The following is a 22,155-nucleotide window of genomic DNA, read 5'->3' as shown; positions in this document are numbered from 1 at the left end:
GCATGAAGTGAAACCCATTAGCCACTGGTAACTCACCCTTTTCTGCTCTTTAATATATTGCATCAGTTCCTCTCTTGTCTTTTTCACTGCTTCTTCAATTGCCTTTTCACTTCGTTTTTGCTCCTCCATTAGTGCTTCCTTGACAATTTCCTTTTTAAAAGGAAAACATGTAAATATTAGAAGTGCTTCACAAATGTAATACAGGTCATCCCTTTCCTTCCTACTAAAATTTTATCATGATCACACTCCTTTATCAAGAATAGTTATCCTAAATATAGGCAGTATGTTTACAAAAATTTATAAATTTAGTACTTTGATCACTAAAGGGCCTAAATAAGAGCCAAATAATCACTTTAAAGGTGTGTTAATAGATACATAATGTTCCCTGAGAGCAGAAGAAAAGGAAGCAATAGAGGTAATACATTCCAACAGAAACAGGGATGTACTAGTTGCTATTAATAAAATAGAACAGAATATTTCAGTTGGAAGGGATCTACAACAATCATCTATTCCAACTGCCCGAGGACTTCAGGGCTGGCCAAAAGTTAAAGCAAATTATTAAGGGCATTGTCCAAATGCCTTCTAAACACTGACAGGCATGGGGCATCGACCACCTCTCTAGGAAACCTGTTCCAGTGTTTGACTGCCCTCTTGGTAAAGAAATGTTTCCTAATGTCAAGTCTGAACCCCCACTGATGCAGCTTCGCGCCATTGCCGCGCATCCTGTCACTGGATCCCAGGTAGAAGAGATCAGCACCTCCCTCTCCACCTCCCCTCCTCAGGAAGCTGTAGAGAGCAATGAGGTCGCCCCTCAGCCTCCTTTTCTCCATATTGCATGGCTGTTCAGAACTTACATAAGGGTTGTTCTAGCATCACAATAACCAGAGTCCTCATGACAATAAATTTGTTTCCAAACCTTGGAAAATGCCAGGGTCATTCTGTACACAGTCATAAAAGGCAACAATGGACACCCACCCACCCAGACCCCAAATTCGCATTACCCTCCATCAAATCTCATCAAGTACTAGAAATGCATACAGTAGAGAAAGGCAGGAGCACTTCTTAAAACACCTCTATCACCTCCAGTAAAACTTATTTGTGTAAGTTATCAGCTCAGGAAACAACTTCCTGGACCAAAGTCACTGTCCTAAAACTTAAGCCCCAGCACGCCAAAGCCACTCATGAAATAAGTAATAACATTATTTAGCCAAGTGTTTTGTTTCCAAAATTCAGGAAAATGAAGTGACAAACATAAGATTCCTGAAAATGTACCATATAAAAATGTAACATTTTCAGAAAACTAGAAAATATCCAGTAAAAATTATCACACAATGTTAAACGATTCAGAGGGAAGACCAAGAAGGAGACAGAGAGTGCCTTGGAAATCAGGTAGTGGCCTTTGCAATTCCTATGTTTTTGTGCTAGATATTAAAAAATGGAAGTAGCAGAAACACTAGTGTTGCGTCTGCAGATTGAAGCAGGGATTTGTGACACACACTTCTATTAACACTATCACCAAGCTTACTTAGTGCATTCACATTTAGCATAAACAGTAAGCTGTAATCAGAATTTCATAGGATTAAATTTATTTTTCTTCTTAAAGAATAAAAATATAGAATATTTGTATTCTTTATAGCTATTCAGAAATATTACTTCAGAAAAAACGAAAAGGTTTGGTTTGTTTGGTTGGTTGGTTTTTTCCCAAGAAGCTCCACAGTCCTTCAAAAATACATGTGTGAAAATTGGAAAAAAACCCCTGATAACTGTTGCAATACTCATAGAAATTGTAAATAATGTTGTTACATTATTTTTTTCTATGGGCTGAATTCACCTCCCCTGTTACTGCACCACAGCCATACACCACAGAGACAGGTGAACTGAGGACCCAGTGCATAATAAAATAAATGGGTAGAGCAAAACAGATAGCCATTGAGGCCATGTTGCAGTTGCTCCGAGGGAGGGTTTGGAGGGCAGCACATGAAAAAGAAGAATCTCAATTTCCCTCTAAGTGCAGACTTCCACAAAACTCTAAGCAATGCAGCCATGGAAAAAATGGAAATTAAAAAAATGGAAATAATGGAAAAAACAATGGTTCAAAGAGGAACACACCAGGACTTCTAGTGTATTTATTCATATACATTATTTTTTTAAATCAAAACTTTTTGAAAATGAAAATTAAATATGCAGGTACCATCTTCCGTATTACTGCTTGCTGATTAGACATAACACTGCATTACTAGCAGGTGCTGAAAACATTTGTCTATAGGTTTGCTTGACTGCAGAGTAATACAGACATTTTATGACACATATTTACAACTTGGATTTGTGGGAGAGGGGAAGGTTGGTCTATTCTTTCGTGTTGTGTCCATCCCTCCCCCCCATCTCTACTGGCCAAGGACCAAAGATCTAAACCAAGTTCAAACTCTTTCTTTTGCTATATGCTACACTATCAGATATGATCCATCATCCACAGAATCATTTAGGTCAGAAAAGACCCTTAATATCACCGAGTCCAACCATTAGCCTAACACTGCCAAGTCCACCACTAAACCATGTCCCTAAGTGGCACGTCTACACGTCTTTTAAATACTTCCAGGGACTGTGACTCAACCACTTCCCTGGACAGCCTGTTCCAATGCTTGACAACCCTTTCAGTGAAGAAATCTTTACTAATATCCAGTCTAATCCTCCCCTCATGCAACTTGAGGCCATTTCCTCTTGTCCTATTGCTTGTTACTTGGGAGAAGAGACCGACACCCACCTCCCTACAACCTCCTTTCAGGCAGTTGTAGAGAACGATAAGGTCTCCCCTCAGCCTCCTTTTCTCCAGGCTAAACAACCCCAGTTCCCTCAGCTGCTCCTCATAAGACTTCTGCTCTAGACCCTTCACCAGCTTCGTTGCCCTTCTCTGGACACGCTCCAGCACCTCGATGTCTTTCTTGTAGAGAGGGGGCCAAAACTGAACACAGTATTCACAGTGCAGCCTCACCAGTGCCAAGTACAGGGGGACAATTACTTCCCTAGTCCTGCTGGCCACACTACTTTTGATAAAGCCAGGATGCTATTTGCCTTCTTGGCCACCTGGGCACACTGCTGGCTCATATTCAGGTGGCTGTCAACAAACACCCCCAGGTCCTTTTCCACCAGGCAGCTTTCCAGCCACTCTTCCCCAAGCCTGTAGCGTTGCATGGGGTTGCTGTGGCCCAAGTGCAGGACCCGGCACTGACCCTTGTTGAACCTCATACAGTTGGCTTTGGCCCATCGATCCAGTCTGTCCAGATCCCTCTGCAGAGCCTTCCTGCCCTCAGGCAGATCAACACTCCTGCCCAGCTTGGTGTCACGTGCAAACTTACTGAGGGTGCAGTTGACCCCCTCATCCAGATCATTGATAAAGACATTAAATAGAACTAGCCCCAGTACTGAGCCCTGGGGAACACTGCTTGTGACTGGCTGCCAACTGGATTTAACTCCATTCACCACAACTCTTTGGGCACAGCCAGCCAGACAGTTTTTTAGCCAGCAAAGTGTACGCCCATCCAAGCCATGAGCAGCCAGTTTCTCCAGGAGAATGCTGTGGGAAACTGTGTCAAAGGCTTTACTAAAGTAAAGCTCTGCTTACCATGTTGTGTTAAAATTAAACTTTGTATGTGGTATGGCAATTGCTCTCACTTAAATTTTGAGTCATCCACTGTGTAATTAGAAAATCTATATAAGACTAAAGAAAGCAAAGGGATTGAAGAACTGGGAATAGCTGTTCAACATACTAGCTATTCCTGGTACCTTTTGGAATAGCTGTTTGCTTTTTGAAATACTGGGATTTTGGAATATCCACTGGTTTAGGATTATTCAAATTTTTCTGAATTGATGGATGCTGGAAATATACAGAAAAACTAACATTTATGCTGTAGAGTGACACACTGAAAAACAATGAGGGACTTGGCTGAATTCTTAAATCTTAAATTTTTTTTAATGTCTATAGAACCTAAGAGGACCCTTGGATCTCCTTGTTATAACACTCTTACTTTATAAGCATTACGAATGTGACAAAGGAAAAAAAAAAAAAAGGAAGTAAAAAGTTAAGGCAACTTCTTTATTTAATAGTATAGAAGTAATCAGTAATCTTTTGTTCCTTGTAGTAAAACAAATAAGGATATACAACGTTAGAAAACAACATTTTTTTTATCAACTTGTTGCTCTTGAAATAAGTATTAATAACAGAGTAAAAACTAGCATAGTTATGGTATGCTTTGCTTATCACCTCAACAGGATGTTATACAACTTTGCTTTCACTGTTATCCGTAACTGCATATTCTTCAGAGAATTAAGACTGGTCTTAGTTTTGGGAACTTTGCATTGTAAATGGAAAAAAATTCTTTCTAATTTTATTTTTTCTGTTTTAATCTTGGAGTAATAAAATAGTCTTCCATAAAAGTACTGCTAGTGGTTTCTGTTTTCTTGTCATTTTTTAACAGACTTCTAGAATTTAACTGTATTTTTGGACCTTTGTTCATACAGCGTTTCAAGTAGCACAACATCAAGGAAAGTTAACATACTTTAATTGATGGTAAGTATTTTACTGATGTAAAATTTTCTACATATTAAGATACAGCACCTTATCAGTTCTGTAATTTGCTTTTAAGAGTTTAATGGGGTAAATGATGGGATGTTTTCCGTTCTAATACAAGACAGTAGTTTGAGACCTTTTGACAAATTAAGCTGGCATGAGAATATAATTACGAGAACAGCATATTGCTATATGTAAATTTCTGCTACTTTTTCTGTTAGTCTTGCCAGAATTCTGTAGTGAGAGAGACCTTTGTCTCAGGATTTTTCTTGGGTGAATTGACACTGAATTGAAAAAGAAAAAAATGATAATCACTATTCACAACTATGGTTTTCATATTTGCTGTATTCCAGAACAGCGGGGACTACGTAGTTGCGCATTTCAAATTTGGGATTTTAGACTTTTTCTGTTATAAAGATAGCAAAAGCATAGTTATGCAGAAACTATTCAGTTTTGGCTGAAAAGGAGTAAATAGCTAAAGGTAAGAAATAACACTTTCTTTTTCAGTTAAAACACTTCCACTGAAGAGTCTTTAAAAAAAAAAGGAGGTTTGGTTCAATTCAGTGGTGGTATTCTTCATTTTGTACACTAATAGCATATGGTAAAATGCCACTCATATGTACAGATGAATTATGTAACTTCATAAATACCTAATTCTAAAACCTTAGAATTCCCCCTGTTCTCCAGAGTGAATGCATTCAATACCATTGAGTTCCTGCAAAAATACTTTCTGCAAAGACGACAGAATTGTAAAGCACCAAGAATGCATAAGTTAGCATTCTGAGATTCTGTATTTAAAGCAGGTGTCACTGCAGGTTGACAAATGTTTCTTAAACCAGTAAACAAAGCAATAAAATGGTTGCTGTTCTATCTCACAAACATTTGTAAAGTTATGCATTTCTCCTTATGTTAGTCATTATTGCCATATAAATAAGTATGGTGCTTTAACTGAATACTTTAAATCGAACACTTTAAGTACTGCACCAAAGTAATTGGTTTCTTCTAAGCCTGACAGTGTATGGACAAGGTAGACTCAGTCATTTTGACCAGAAGCTGAAAGCCTGTGAATAATTAAATAAAAAAATAAATAAAATTAAGCTATCCCTGATTTTTATCTTTTTTCTTACTTAAGTGATGAAAAATGGTTTTCAGCTTTGCTTTCTGTGTACAAACTGTGTTGCTTGGTAGGCAATATTCTGATTTAATATTTAGTTAATAATGGCAATAATAATTTAGATTTAGTTAATAACAGCAGTGTGCCCAGGTTTAGGTCCTTTCTGACCTAAATGATTCTATGATTCATGTACCACATTCTAGTTAACCAAAAGAAGTACTGCTATATCTTCAAAAGATATAAACATTTATTACTTCATAATACAAAATTAATATAGGGTACATAATGAAACTGAAATGTCACTATTTCAGATACATATTAACTATACTTATAATCTGAAAATTATCTCAACAGTCACCATCTGCCATGACAATGGTAATTCAACAGACAGATCATGTAGCCATCAGACTGGACAATCTCATACGACTGTAGACAAAGATTCGTACTTTAGTTGGCTTCATTCCAACATTTATATTTATCAGACTCCTAGTAATACTTCAGAACACTTCTTATTTTTGGCGATTAAACTTCACCAACCATACCCTAGGATGAATCATATGGTTCTATTTCTCTATGATTTGAATGTGTGTTTCTCAACTGACTGTAAACATTATCCTGCTTGCTAAATTCAGGAGAAACAAGAAAACACACAAATTTCTTCCCATGCTTATGTCTTAAAAAACAGACATTACAACCACTAACAACACTACTGAACTGGCTGGTATTGTTTACACTGTCCCTTACTCACAGCTCACAATGAGCAAACATAGACCTCTATGTAACAATGACAGACCACTCAAGACTATTCAAATGACAGCTTTGCTGTGGTGTCAATGAACTGGGAAGAAAACTCTTTTATCCTTTCCATCCAGTTTTCAGAAGGCTTCAAAGAGCAATCATAAAAAACCCAGTCCCCTAGCCAACTCAGTCATGTATTTTTGCCCTGTCCTTTGAATTAATCAATGATATTAGTTTTTCCTTCTTTGAAAAGGATCTTCACTCCTCCTTCTATATGACTTTTCACAAAGTGCTTTCCTCTACGTTCTCAAAGTCACCATCTGTCTTCACTCTATTTCTGTCAGTCATTACAGTAAATTATCAACTGATACAAAGATTATTGAAATTCTGATACTACCTATTACTACTGTTTAACAAAATCTTAGCTCCTGTCAGCATATGTGCTTACTTTTCCTTCATCTCTTTCATTGCTCTTTCCTGTTACGCTGTATCTACCTTCAGATTTTATCCTAATTTAGATTTTGGATGCAAAGGCAAAAACTGGCCCTTATTTCATCTTTAGCTAAAAAGGGTACAGCATTATTTGAGGCTGTTAGTGTCATTTTAATAGATCCAAGAAAACAGGAAAGCCTAGTTTCCCATAAGAAGCTGAGGAAGAGCACTCCACAAATTGCACTTCAGGTGCAACTCTTGGGGTCCCCCCCCCTTTTTTTTTTAAAAAATATCTGATGGGAGGCTGGAATACTATTATAGTCACAAAGTCAGCTTCTTTACAGGACTTTATATACATGTGCTTGACACCAGTTAGATGATTAGAATACCTAATAAAAAATAAAATGAAGTTATTCAAGTACTCAATTGAAAAATCATATTCAACCATATATTAGGAATCACAATCACATAATCACTATATATATATATCTGCAGGAAGACAGAAAGAAAAAACAGTGTACGGTATATACCAGAGAACTCCAGTCAGTATTTAAAAAAAAAAAGCCATATGATGGTTTGCAATTTTATAGGAAAATTCTTTTGTTTCCACACAAGGATCAGGTGGCAGTACTAAATTTTATCTAGGAAATGCAACCACAGACTGCAATGTTAGTGGTTTTTCAGAAAATAGTAACCCTCAAATTATAATGTCTGTGGTTACAAACTACTACAAACTACTTCTGAAGTCAGACATGGTTAAAGTCTGCATGCAGTGGCCTACTCCTTTTCCAGACTTTGCAAGCATATTAAAAATAAACTGATCTAATGGCAGGGATCTCTTTCCACTCAGTGCTACTAAGTTGTGTGCTTTCTCACACACTCAAGATTATACAACTCTTTTTTTTTTTTTTTTTTTTTAAATGAAAAATGCTTTTCTGTGTCCTTATGGAATCACCATGGTCTCCATAAACACTAGACATGCTAATGTTCCTGCAAGAAGGTGGAAAAACAAGAAGAAAGTGAAACTGAAAATATTGGTTGGATATCCTTTTGAAAGAACTGTAAGCAAACTCTCCCACTGAAAGCTGAACAATATAGCAAAGGCAATAGAAACTGGAGAAGATGTATTTTGAAGAGCAAATTCTTCTCCAGCACATTATGTGATACTATATTACCAATAGCCTATTTGGGTAGGAATCATGATATTGAGAAAAAACCCCAGCTTCTTGTATGAATCCACAAGATATTGAACATGAACAGCAATGTTATGACAGTCCAAACCTGCTGCTGAAAAAAATATCTTTTTTTCCTCCGAAGATTAACACTCTCCCATGCAATCAAAATCCTACAAAGTCTAACAAAGTTATTCCTGGAATTGCAATACCAAATATGCCATTTTGCTGGGTACTTCAGAAGCACAGAATAAATGGAGTACTTCAAACTCTGCCTCCCCCATAGGATTCTGTAACCTATGGGTAAGATGAAACAAATAAAAAATGGACAGAGAAAGACTGATAAACTGATACTATTTGGTATTCTCTTAACTGGCTACGCACTCAATGCTTTGTATATCGTAGATGAGAAGAGTTTTGAGGATGTATTTAAGGAAATGACATTAATATTATGTCATGTGGAAATCCTCCCAAGTACAAAAGCATCATAAAAGAAGGGAAAGCGATGCCAATATCATTAACATTTCATAGGTAAAAGTTGATCTCCTAGTAACAAATACAATAAATAGAGTGAATAATGATGAGAAAGAGACAAAAGCAAACTCTGAAGCAGAGATAAAAAGCAGTTTATAGCCTATTTAACAAAGGAAGAGTGATGGAAAGAGAAAAGTCAAGGGCTGGAAAGTGATCATTACGGCAGTATTCTGAAAGGACAGGAAAAAAAAGATGCATTAATAAAAATACAGGAAAAGTGGGAGCTTGGATGCAGGTTGTACCTATGTTGTTAGATATGATATGTCATCTCTTGTAGATATGATGCCTAAATGACCAGCAACATGTAAACAATTATATTTACAATTAGATCTGAAACAAAACCATGATACAGTCCAGATCAACAAGCAACATGGTTGGTGTTGAAGGTACCAGAAATTATTTGGAAAGTGGGAAAGAAGAAAGGAAAGACTAAGAGACCTATTGAACTTCAAGGGATAGTGATGCATTCATAAAGTGATATCAGAGATTTATCAGTGTTTTTAGTGTAGATAGAAATAGCACTCAAAGTGGGCATGGAGGAAAAAGTGAGTTAGGCTTCCAAATCTGGTGAGTCAAGAGGCAATCTTGCACAGAAAGCATAAAGGATCTATCTAAACCTAGGGAGGCAATAGTTCCTGATCCTGCTAAAGCAGCATATCATGGAGTACCACAGAAAACTACTGCCAAGCAGCTACCCAGTGGTATCTTGGCTCTCCACAACATAGGGGTTCCCAAACTAGCCTATCTCCTGCCTTGCCAAAATTACCAGATGGCCTGTTGCATCACACAGAAACAAGATGCAAGTTCTGCAAGTTACAGGAGGCACACATCACTGGAAAACAGCTCTATCTTAAAACAGTATGATGATTTCATAATAAAGTTGTAGGGAATATCATAATACCACGTAGCACATCACTTAAAGTGGAAAAAGAAGAAACAGATTTTTGCACCATCACCATGGGAACAGCAGTTGAATGCATGTTTACACATAAGCAGTTCAGGAGAAAGTGTACATATGAAAGCAATGAACAGACAGGATAGAAAGATTACAGGAGATCAAATGAGAAAAGTTCTGCAAGGACAACCCTGAAAACTACTGTGTACAACAAACAAAGAAAATAAAGACAGATAAGTGGATTCACAGTATGAAATTCATTCACAGATTTCAAAATCAGGAAAGGGGCACACAGTTGCACTCAATGTTCTGTGTTTTTTTAAGGTAAGGAAACTGTGGTGCCAATAAACAAAATCCCATAGTTTTGACACCTAAAAAATATATGTCGGGGAACCTATCTGCAAAAGTAGTCTTACTGGACAACAAAAAGGTAAGACAAATGTATAATCCCCATATATTTTCTTTTTTCCTCATACTATCCTCCAAAATATTCATTCTACACCTACTGATTTGATGCACAAGAAAAGAAAAAGAAGTATTTTTTACAGATAATAGGGCTAAGAAAGGGCCATTATACAGCTAATAAATCTGACTGAAAGCTAGAGTGGGAAATAACTTTTTAGACAACCTTTTTTATTTATTAGTTATTCCAACCTTCTCAAATACGGGGCAATGAGGAAAAATATTTAGACAAATAATAATTTTCAACAAAAAATTAACAGTTAAGTTAAGCAACAGTTCTTTAAGTATAGAGCCAATGCCTTCATGTTTTCACTTACGTATCTTTTGTTCACTTACATATAACTAGGTGTGGAAATCCTTAAGACTTTCAATACAAAATTGGTTCAGGCTTGCCAAAACTATCAACAGAAGCACTCCCTCAAGCAGATGAGCATGAATACCAAAAAAGTTTTAATAATGTAGCAGGTAAGTAGAAATTAATTTTTGGGGATTAAGCACCGTGTGCTCTAGACATTTTGCTTTTACCTTCTAAGCAATGGCTATTCATAAACTCATGGAAAAACATTAAATATACTTTAAAGCCCATGCAGTACAGAAGAATCAATTTTTTTTCAACTATTTGGATGTTTGCCAGTAAAATTATATTAATACATTCCAAGATAATAAATTAAAAATTTATTGTTCTGCAAAGAACACCACCACATGAACCCTCAGGAGTGTGAACGTATTCAATTGTCTTGAATGCTTAGAGCTTTACGCAGCAAAGACTATCAGGAAGTTCACTTTTTTTTTCCATAAGCCTTTTAGTTAACTTTTCTTGCAAAAATATTTGTTCTTTGTATATCTCAGTATATCTCAGTTGTGGCTTGGCTGAATGAAACACTGCAGCCTCAGTTTTCCTGAAATGCTTTCCCATTGTAAGATCACTTTGCCTTAGTGCTTTTGCTCATGTCCAAGAGGAAGCAGAGTTTATGTTAGTTCTTTTAATAATTTAAAGTCGCCTTTTTTTTTTCTAATTATTTGCAGCCTTCAGAACACTTGAGTCTCTAATATATCTGCTGTGTGGATTAATGGCAATGATGAACTCAGGCTCTTTTTCCCTTGAGAATTAGGGTAAACTACAGTAGATTACACACAGTATTTTGAATTTAAGCCTTCAGGAAACAACAAAGGTGATTCTTTGCTTCGAGTGCTTGAGTGCTTTAGGAGAGTTATTAATTTCAAGCTATGACATGGACCTAAATTTTGAGGGCTCACCTTGCAGTTGCCAGCTTTCATTTAAATTTTAAGGAATTTTATTTAAAACAAAAATTGTGGTGTATAAATACTCTTTAGTTTCTTTTGCTACTTCTCTCTGCCCCCTCCCCCCGCCCTGGTTTCACCTCATTTATTTAATTGAGTATTTAGCTTTGTAAAATGATAACAACCACCATGCAGAGAGCTCTGTACATGACAGCATTATAGCTACGGTAGCTACTGCTATAGCTACTCTGCATTGCCCACTAATTATAAATACAATATATCATCCTTCTATTTTATCCAAAATTGTATGGATCTTATCATCCTATATCTCTAAAGAATTTTTGGATTTTAGTTTTTTCAAAGAGTAAAAATAAGCAGAAAGAAGACAACAATGGAGAACACTGTCCATTGTTTCTTCATTGAAGTTTATAGTTGTACCCAGGAGCTTCACTGCAATTTTGAATTCTGGGGAAAAAGCTTCTGCTTCAGCCAAATTACCTGTTATAGTTTCTCCTTATCTAGAGGGCAGCCACTTCTTTATTCAAATAAGTGTTCTAGAAAAAACATTCTAGTGGAAGAATTTCACCAAGCATTCCTCTCAACACTGACAACTACCAGACATACTAAACTCTTCTTGCAGAGAAGTTGCCACTGTAAAAAAATGCCATACAGTGTATCAAAAATAGAAAAAAAAAAATATATACTGGAGACATGCCAGGCTACATTTAGCCTGCTGAATAGATGAGTTCCTCATCTATAATGACTTTTCAATGTATTGTCAAAGGATCATGAGGTTACTGTGCAAATGGACATTATCTTTAATCAAAAGACTACTCAATTCTTTCAAGGAGAGCTTATTCTCCCTGATTTAAAATGCAAGCCCACCCTACCCAAAACTAAGAATTCTCTTCTGAATAAAAAAATAAAAATAAAAATATCTCTTTTATAAAAGCACTAATCACCTGGATAACACATGTATAAAACCTGAAGATGCTGCCAGTCTCAACCAAAACAAAAGTCTTTTGCACTTCTAATACCTTACAGCCTCTTGAGACAGTGCTCTAGAAAAAACTTTTACCATATCCTTGGTGATGTAATACATCTCATTTATCCCTTCAGAGTTATAAGGCTTCAAAGAATATCATCTTCAATTTATCAAAAATCCCATGTCTCTAAGTAGAGACCCCAAGTCACTGGAACAGTCAAAGCTTTCATGAAAACAAATGCAATATTCATGTTACTTTAATCCTTTAATTTCTTAAAAAAAAGAAGAATGGGGTATTGTCAAGGTTGCTCCATCAAGCTGAAACGTTAACTCAGTATGTCTTAGTTCCTACTTTCACTGTAAGTTTATCTTTACTCTGCTGTTTCATATTTGGTAACAAAATATTTTATATTAATTGAGTTATTTATTAAACTGTGCCCAAGTCCCCAGATTTTTCTCTGGCAATGTTAAATTAATAAAATAAATCTTATATGGAAGTAGCATCTCCTTATCTGCAGACTCAACATCTATCTGACTGAGGACAAACAATTTTTTAGGGCAAAGTTTTGTCAAGCATGAATATCTAACAAGTAGAAGCAATCTGCATAAAGCTTCCAGATTCGCATCCACTATGGCTCTCCTTCCTGGCCACTCTGCAACAACAACAAAGTCTAAAAAAAATACCTGTATCTTCCCTGCACAATAAACATTATCTTTTCTTCTTTTAAACAAATTATTGAGAAGATGAAAGGGAAGGGAAATCTCACCACCTGATTCAGCAGAATTGTGATCTTCAAAGCTTTATTGTTCTTATGATAAAATTGCCTGACCGAAGAAATGTTAACTAGAATACTTTAAGCTTTTTTCCAATTGCTTTCTCATATATAACCAAGTTCTACAAGGTTCTTCTAGTGCATGTGTTTAAAAATTGGCAAAAAAAATAACACTTTTTATTTTTAAAAGAAAATTAGTGGATAGTAAATTCCTCCTTTAAAACAAAGAATCAAAACTCCTAAACATATTTTCTGGTCTAGAAGGCAAAGGAGAAGCCAACAAATTCATAACTTTATGACACAGAAATTTATTTTCCCTCATTTTCATAATTTAAATGTTTTACAGATACACAATGGTGCTGCAGTTTTAAAAATATGTCCTTCCCATCTTAGTTTATCAACTCTTGCCCCATGCATATGACAGTGTCCTTTTCCCTAACGGTTCATCTAGTTTTACTTTTCAGTGTTTTAGATTGCTGTGCATCTTCTCTGTTCTTAATTTACAGCCATTTGGCAGAAATTCTTTTTCTTAAGGCCAGAGTTGTAGGTTCTTGGTTATGGTTCTCAGTGTCTGCTGACACTGTACCCCAGCTTCTACTACCAAATTCACAATTCTCTTGAGGTCCTGTTTGGCTGTGAAATCTGGGGTCTCAATTTCTTCTGTTTTGTTCTAATTCAACTCTGACACAGACCAAAATATATTTAAACCACATAGATTATAAAGTGGGTTTCTATCTCAAAGAAAGTTACAAAATTTTGAATGTTTTCAAATTTTTCCATTAATTATTCCCAGAGTTACTTATGGGTGCCATGACTGGAAGCCATTCTGCCTCACCTATTTGCAGAAGACTACACTGCCCCTTTCTGATCTTTCTCTTTCAATTTTGCAGACTTACAGTACTAGTGAAGGAAAATTCCTTCTCTTTAATATTATCCTTAATTTCTTTGTTATAGTTCAAATCAGTAAAGCAAATATCTTCAAATTAACTTACAGCAGAATAAATTAAATTTTAATCTAGGTTTCTATGACAATTACTAGTGTGATACAGGACTAAAAAAGAAAAAGACAGAAAAGATATTTTTATGTTTACTCCTCTTTCTCACACACAGATTATTTCCTCTGGTGATAAATTGAAGAAGATAAACTAAGAGAAGAGAGATTTTGTTAAAAGCAAGTCAGGCTTCTCTTTCCTAGTGTTATGTTCCAAAATCATGCATTAGTCAGAAAGAAAGTTCTCTTTCCTGAAATCACAGTACTGCTTTTAAAGCTCTTTTAATATGTCTGATACCAAAAGATTAATTTGCATGTTCACTTACATTCAACTACACTCAGTTGTTTCATTATTTGGTACTAAATGTAATAATAGTATCAGGTGACAATTTTTAAGGAGAAAGCATAAAGAATTATACAGCACAGCATAAAGAATTAAATGAGGCAAATGTTACATGGCCACAATTTTACATTTCATTGTCTAAAATGTTAGACTATGTTTTACTTTTGGCCATTACAGAGCTGACTTGACAGATTATGTTGTCTAAACAATAACTGCAAGAAAGTCAACAGTGCAGTTATAGCTCTTGAAAGAGAAATCTTAGAGTAAAAAAATATGAATAAGAAACAATTCTGAGTGGAAGGCTTTACCCAGAAAAATTAATGGCCGCACACAAACTGCCTGTAATCCCAAGTGTTTTTCATTGCTAAACCAAAGTCACATCTGACATGGTCTATAAGCTATCAGTTAGCACATTAGCTCTGCAGGACTTCTTTTGTTGTCAGACAGATAATTTTACTGGTTGACATGTTTGTAATAGCAATGGCCTAAAGGAGGCAGGCAAGTTCTTGGCAGGGGTAACAAGTGAAAATTTCTGCAAGAAACAAATTTCTACACAAAAGTCCATCCTCTCCAAAGAATTTGTACTCATTAATCAGAGAATAAAGAGCGTAACTTCAAGTATGCTATACATTTATGTGAGAGAATTTTGGAAATCTCAAAAAAAAAAAAATCTGCATTTTCTTTAATCGAAAATAGATTTCCTTAATTGAAAATAGGTATTTGAAAAATGAACCTAACTTAAAGGAGAAATCATCATATAGTATAACTGAATAAGATAAATTATTCCTGTTACTATCAAAGTTGTCAGAGCTATTCAGTACTAAAAAAGATGGAATTAACTAATGACTACACACACGACTACATCAAGAGCAAGATACTTACAGGAGAATTAATCACAACACTCTCCAATACCTCAGCACTACTCACTGTCCCAAGTAGTACACCATTAAATACTCCAACAGTATTAACTGCTTGATCAACTAGCAGCCTGAGCTGAAAGATCTGTCCTTTTCAAAGGCCTGAATTTCTTCCTCAGAAAAGCACTGACATCTCAGTATATTTAGGACTTTGTCTGAAAGAATACATCCATCAGTATTAAACTACATCTAATATCCTCCTGTCCTGTGACAACTTCAAAGGCAGTATCAACAACAAGAAGAAACTCTCGCAGAACACTCCACAGAGAAACTAAACCTACCCTGAGTCACTACGTCAACTTAATCTGCTACTCTCCCACCCCTGGGACATTTTATATGCTCCCCAAATCCATATAGAACCCTGGCTGACCTCATGCATCCAGCTACAGGGCGGCTCCACCAAAAATCTTCAGGATTCATCAAAACTGTCCTCAAACTTCATTACCATAGTCATCCTCCTATTAATCTCTTCAAGCTATAAAGTTGCTGTCTTTTTCTTTACTGTAGTAAACAACTACTTTATTGCTCTCCCTTCTGTTAACAGATCCTCTACACCACTGGTACCAGTTGTCATTCTGAACAGTCTAAATGATTTGTATCTAACTAAACCCCAAGCAATTGTTCTCAGCTTGAATTTAGCTTTGAAGTCAGCTACTTATCTTTTTGTTGTAAAGAAGAGTTTGAATGCCTGAAGGCTTATCGGTATAGTAAAAGTTCAGTCTTGAAAACTGGCATCACACCACTTGATACCTTTACATTCAACAGAAGTAAACAAGCTATATATGAAGTCAAATCATTCTATTTACACTAGAAATGGAAGCAATACAGAGTATAATACCTTAGCATCAAAACCAACTTTTTGTGTAGTTGATTAGGTATGAGGTTAATAATTCTGTTTAACACTGGAAAGGGAAATGGGGTCTGCTTCCAAAGAGCTGATTTTTAAACTTCTGTGATATGCTATTTTACTTCTAATTCTAAAGATCTTTTGTTGTTGTTGTTATTCAGGACATAAAAAAAAATAGTAATATCAAATTCCAACATGCAAATGAAACATATCTTGTTTAAAGTTCTTCAGACTATAACATTCAAGTATGCCACCAAGAAATCAGTGAATTTACAGACTGTTACCCCAAATATTTCCAGCATCAGAGACTACAAAATTCAACTTTTCAAAGAGTAATTTAACTGCTATTATAATATATTTAATTTTTTATTACTACAATTGTTAAAAGCAATGTTGGGAATGTCCCTCTCAATTTGTGTTAAGTGACATACAATTATCTTTATAGATACATTTCTAGAAACATTTCTGGTTCATTACTGGTTTAGGTTTCTAATTTTCATTACCCTCTCTATTTTGTACCTATTCTACTTTTTTGTCTTAGAAAAGTATCTTTTCACTAAGAGAAACTGGAATTCCAGCATAATAAGGAACAAATATACCTCTTCCATAGGTATAAAAAAGAAAAAGTCACCTAAATTGTCTACAACATAAATTCCAGTATCTGAGCTAGTCATCTGGGGCTCCTTTTGAAGTGAGTGGACAAAACCAGGCACTTACAGGACAAGATTCTTCTCATTTCAATACACGTACCTGGAAAGGTTGCAGGAATTTTGTTCTGAATGTGCCAACTTCTCTCCATACACGGTCTAGATAGAGATAAACTAACAAGATTGCTGTGCCTTGCAAATATCCAGTAAGTGCAGTGATGAATGATAGATGTCACAAGAAAATCTACCACAACATTAGGAAGACATTCAAAACAAAAAATAAAATACACGAAGCAGGTCCATGGAAGGGTAAAATATACTAACTTGATTATGCTTTCTTTGCTCTTGCATGGCTTCCAAAACAGCCTGGGCAATCTTATGTCTGTCACATTCTGCTTTCCACATTTTTCTTTCCTCTGCATGAATCTTCTCCATATTTCTCCTCTCCTCCTCTACTGCTTTCAGAACAGCCTCCCGCACTACTTCTTTTTCAGCCTTTGAAACAAATCAAGCACACATAAATGACAAAAATACCCAACACGGATGCCTAATACATATTACTACTTCTAATGAGATTTATAAGCTGACAAGATATGGGACATATTTTCATGGACAATGAAAATATGTCCATGATTTTGACATGGACATATGACATTGACATTGGACAATGAAAATATGTCCATGATATGTCAATTGTCCATATTTTTATGGACAATATTTTCACTTCTGAACTACGAGCTTATATTTATCTTAAGGTGCTACCAAGCAGGTATTACCACTGGACAATGACTTTGTAGTTAGAGAAAGAAAGTTACAAGCAAGTATCTTAAATTCCTACCTACTGAAAACACAATATATCATAACTAGCTTGCTTAATGCCAACACAAAAAAACATGCAGCAGAAACCACGTAAGAGTAGGTACATCATGAGCCTCTCTACACTGCTTGATATTCCCATATATTCCTCCTCTTATCTGCAAGTATCTGAACTCCAAAAACAGCCTGAGTACTTTCTGTGGCAAAGTAGCCAATACATACTTAAAACAAATGTGTCTTCCCTCCCAAAGCTCCTTAGCTATGCATTCTAGAAGAAGTACTGTTTCATCTTTTTTTATTCCAATGTTTATATTCAACCGTTACATGAAATCATCAGAAGACACACACTGATTTTGAAGTAACAAGGACAGCTCTACACATGCTGAGCCACACAAATATATTTATCGGCAAGACAATCATTGCATAATATCTACAAATAAATAATGGCAGGCTGAAGTTCAAAATAAACAAACATGGGCTGACAAACCACAGCCACACACCCTCAATTTTAATAAGCTTACAGGTCATTCCAATGCCCTTTGCTGGTGATTATGGAACTAGTCAAGTGAAGTTATAAGTGGCAAAAAATACTGGGTTCCTCAAATACCTACACTTATAAATAAAGCTGTTTCTTGCAATTCATTGGGATTTGATTTTTTATTTAGACATTTATAAAATATAATAAAAATCTAAGTTAAAAAATGCCCTATTAAATTAAGGTATTTTATTATACACACATTTTCCCCTAGATACCAACTATGTAACAGATGTTTCTTGTGTTACTGAATGTTATTCAGAGAGATGCTCAGCTAGTGTGCATATATTACATATGAAGATATACAGGAAATTATAATATAGCCTAACCAACTGTGCTAGGTAACATACATCACTAGTCTTCCCAGCTCTTTACATGCAACTGAAATTTTGTACTGGATTCTACATCAGTATTACAAATGAAAGATAGCTTAACATTTACAAAATTACTGTCCTAGCCCCAGTGCACTTAATAATGAAATAGACTGAAGAAATCATATTTTAAAAAGTGACTACTCACTTTTAGTCAAACATCAACTTAAATAAAATAATTGGAAACCTGTTAAAACGTCCAAATTTTTTATACAATTTATAAAATAGCTCTGTCCTCATTGAAAATGACCCTATTTAACACAAGTTAAATAAGACATAATGCTAATTGTCTTAAGATCATCAGTTGACCCTGCTACCTAGCTCTTCAAATCAAGATGTATTGATGATGTTAACTGAAAAATGACAAAACCAGATATTTAGGTAACAGCAATAACTGAACTGTAATATTGTGAATTCTTGTTATAAACTAATTCAGAGGCTATCGTAGATAGAAGTTACATAGACTATCTCTATTAAGGCATAGGATATAGCGGATATGTTCATGATTTATAGAACTAACTTCTTTTAAACACAGGTGAGAACATAGAGTTTGACAAATTTAGTTACGAAATAAGAATGAGTTGCTGAACTTTTTTTGCAATGACACACATGGAATCCACATTGCATGTCTACTACTTAACAGGAGATACCTTTGCAGCAGCTGCCACAGCCTCCTTACTTCTTTGTCTTTCTTCATCCAAACATTTGTCAAGCACTTCCTGTAAATGTTATGAAAAATTAAACTGCAATACACAATAGAGAAGTGGCTAAAAATCATTTCAAACAGTCAAAGTGCTTGAGAAAGCTGCCTCTTCCTGTCAATGTTTGTGACAGGATCATTCCCAATGAACTCCATGGTGCAGATCAGACCCGTTTTTTTTTGATAAATAAAAGCAATACCTTGTGTTTTTGTGACTGCTGCATCAAAGCTTCTTCTATCTTTCCTGATAACACTTCCTTCTCTGCTTCCAAAATGTCGAGAAGTCGCTGATGCTATTGGGAGAAAACATCCATACTATTGTAACCACACTCTGCTAGTAAAACAGACAAAAAGAACTCACCCAAGACACTCAGGTTTGCCAGTTGCTTACAAATGATTTAAAATGTAGATTCAGTTCAATGACATATACAGCACTCCTTTAATTGATTTCATGGCATTAAAAAAATTTACAATAATAAGAAATGCTTAGCTTTCTGATTATCTAATATTTCCTCTCAGCCTGAAGACTATTAGGAAAGAAGTTGAAACAAACAAAAAAAACCCCAAACCAAAAACCTATATAAAGGCAACACTTACAAAATTTATAAAGATGATCTAAGCAACACCACACTTTAAACATTTCATTTAAACAGCTGTAGATTTTAAATAATGCTTGCACTACCTCTCAGTTATACGTGTGGAGAGCAGAAGGCAAATGTATTTTTTTCAACCATTTGTGATACCATGGACTTTGAAAGCCAGTAAATGAGAGCAAAAGAGAATGCTGCTTTCTTCTAATTTTCTTGTAATCCAAAACATTTTTTTCAAGGAGAAAATGAAGACTGAAATAAAGTGACCAAGTAGTCTATATGTAGATATAGAATCTGTCACTGTTCTTAATCACAACCCATTTATCTGCTTTTCACTAAACAAAGTAAAGCATTTGAAAGACGTGGGTTTTGTCTGTAAGAGCTAACCTGTTTTCCAGAATAAAAATATTACTGAAAATTATTAATGTTGGGTACATGTCATTAGATAGTGATAAGGAAATCAGTACACTTTTTTACATGCTATTTAAGAGATGATACGTTATAACCTTAAAGTATAGTATCAATACATAATATTTTACAAGATCATCAAAAGGCAAGTGTAACAGTAGAGTTTTTTATTGATAAAAGTGTATATAACGAACAGAAATTTTTTTTACACAAACACTTATGCAGGCAAATACCCCTTTCACCAGCATTTCTAAGAAACAGTAATTTGTTTCACGAATTTTATTATGTTTTAATTATAAGTGTCTCTAATGGTAGCTAGAAATACATTACCAAACTGCAATACTATGTTCTGAAAAATATTTTTTCATTTGAAGAACAGAATAGAAAACTTCTAGACTGCTTTATAAAATAAAACACCTATCTGCCCTTCCAGGATAAACATGTAAAGAGGCATTTCCTTGTGAATTTACTTAAAATAGGTCTGAATGGAGCAGACATATTCTAATGGAAAACACCTGTGGAAGGAGTGGTGAAATTCACATCATGGTTACACTTTTCTTGTGGATTCAGTATTTTCAGACATTAGCTTTAACTATCAGGGCACTTACAGAAATTATTTTTTCCCAGTAACTCAAAGGTGAAACAATAAATGGATTTTATTAGTTAAATGATCTCCGTGACTCTTCACTTGACTGACTGCGCAGACTACAAATCTGTTATTTCACTTTTATTTGAAAGAATGACACAATAGAAGACAAATATATGCAAATAATTTATCAGACATATGCCACAAATCAAAGTTTAATAATGCTAATTAAAAGACTGAAACTTTATTTGCTTCAGTCAAGAATCAGAGAGAGACTTTCTAAGAAGAGCTCATTAAAGAAAATCACCTCTATCTTTAAAACACCTACAACAGAACGGCAGTCAAGTTGTTCAGCAAGATTAGAATTCCTGGTGTAAAACTTGCAGGCATTTAATTCCAGTTTGACCATCAGATTTCTAGGTTAGATATGAAGACTGTGCATGCATATTTTAAGTTGCCATAATAGGCCAGCTACCAGATGTATTTTACAACATTACCCATAGGACTACAACTTACAGCCTTTAAACTTCAGGGCGGTTTTAGAAATTTTATTTTACATACATGTATAAAAAAAACGTTCAAGCCTATCCTGGAAGTACATATAGAACATGTATACATGGCCAATGGAGACAACTAATGTCTATTCTCCCTGCAGATGAAATACTTTCATGACTACAGCCTTCCACATGACCCTAACCTCAGCAGTTTACTTTTCATAAACCAGTGGTAGACCTACAATCCTGAAAAATCAGATATTGGGACCAAAACTTTTTTATCATACAGAAACCTGAAAAGTTCTGATCTTTAATACATCTCTGCAGTGAAAAATATATCTTCTTCACTGCAAAGAAGAGTGCACAACTAAAGACAGAGATCAAGTCTTTGTACAAAACAAGAAAATGTTACTCCAACTGGTTGTTACAGTAATAAGGAGTTTAACAACACCTGGACATATCTGTCAAATTCAACCAGTTCCATCGAGATACAGTATACCAAACAAATGGAAATATAGACAGCAGTATAAAATAAATCAGTTTGCTTCTTGTGGAAGCATAAAGGGAAATCTTTAAAATACAATACACTGCTTTTGCTTGCCACTTCAACTACAAAAAAGGTTGCCTAATGAGTAAACAATTACCTTTAAAACGAAGGTTGCTGTGACTGCCATTTGCAGTATGACCACTTTAACTGAGCTTAGGATCTCCTATTTCCTTGGTGGATTAGAAAACCTATATGGTATTACATTTTGAGTTTTATGGAATCCACAGAAATTCAGTAAGAACTGTATTAAGAATTGTATTGGTGTATAAAAACAGACTAGTTCCTATTTTTCAAGATACTAGAAGTAACTATTTGTGAGCACATTTAGAATGCTTTCAAAATAAAAGCTAATGACTTCTGGCATATTTCAGTGCAACTTCTTTTACATTACATAGCATCCCCATTCCTCATGGAAATGTAAAATTTGTAATTTCAAGATTGTAAGCCTCTTG

The 22,155-nt window shown here is 35.2% G+C and overlaps 1 protein-coding gene across 41 annotated transcripts in view; it reads right to left on the bottom strand.

Annotated features, from left to right (window-relative positions):
• CCDC91 (coiled-coil domain containing 91) overlaps positions 1-22,155 on the bottom strand; it is a 259,524-nt gene that overhangs the window by 36,728 nt on the left and 200,641 nt on the right. For 37 of the 41 annotated variants that reach the window (XM_072877144.1, XM_072877093.1, XM_072877149.1 and 34 more), the window contains 4 exons: positions 19,279-19,371; positions 19,029-19,097; positions 16,981-17,151; positions 37-150 (listed from right to left, as the gene is read on the bottom strand). In XM_072877144.1, the coding sequence (XP_072733245.1) occupies positions 37-150; positions 16,981-17,151; positions 19,029-19,097; positions 19,279-19,371 (447 nt within the window). Of the gene's footprint in view, positions 1-36; positions 151-16,759; positions 16,816-16,980; positions 17,152-19,028; positions 19,098-19,278; positions 19,372-22,155 lie in introns of all 41 variants that reach the window. The other 4 variants (XR_012044821.1, XR_012044820.1, XM_072877386.1 and 1 more) reach the window with 3 other exon arrangements.

Source organism: Ciconia boyciana, chromosome 1, assembly GCF_034638445.1.
Source record: "Ciconia boyciana chromosome 1, ASM3463844v1, whole genome shotgun sequence".
NCBI lineage: Eukaryota > Metazoa > Chordata > Aves > Ciconiiformes > Ciconiidae > Ciconia > Ciconia boyciana.
The sequence above is the reverse complement of the archived record's forward strand: the minus strand, read 5'-3'. Positions and strand labels throughout refer to the sequence as shown.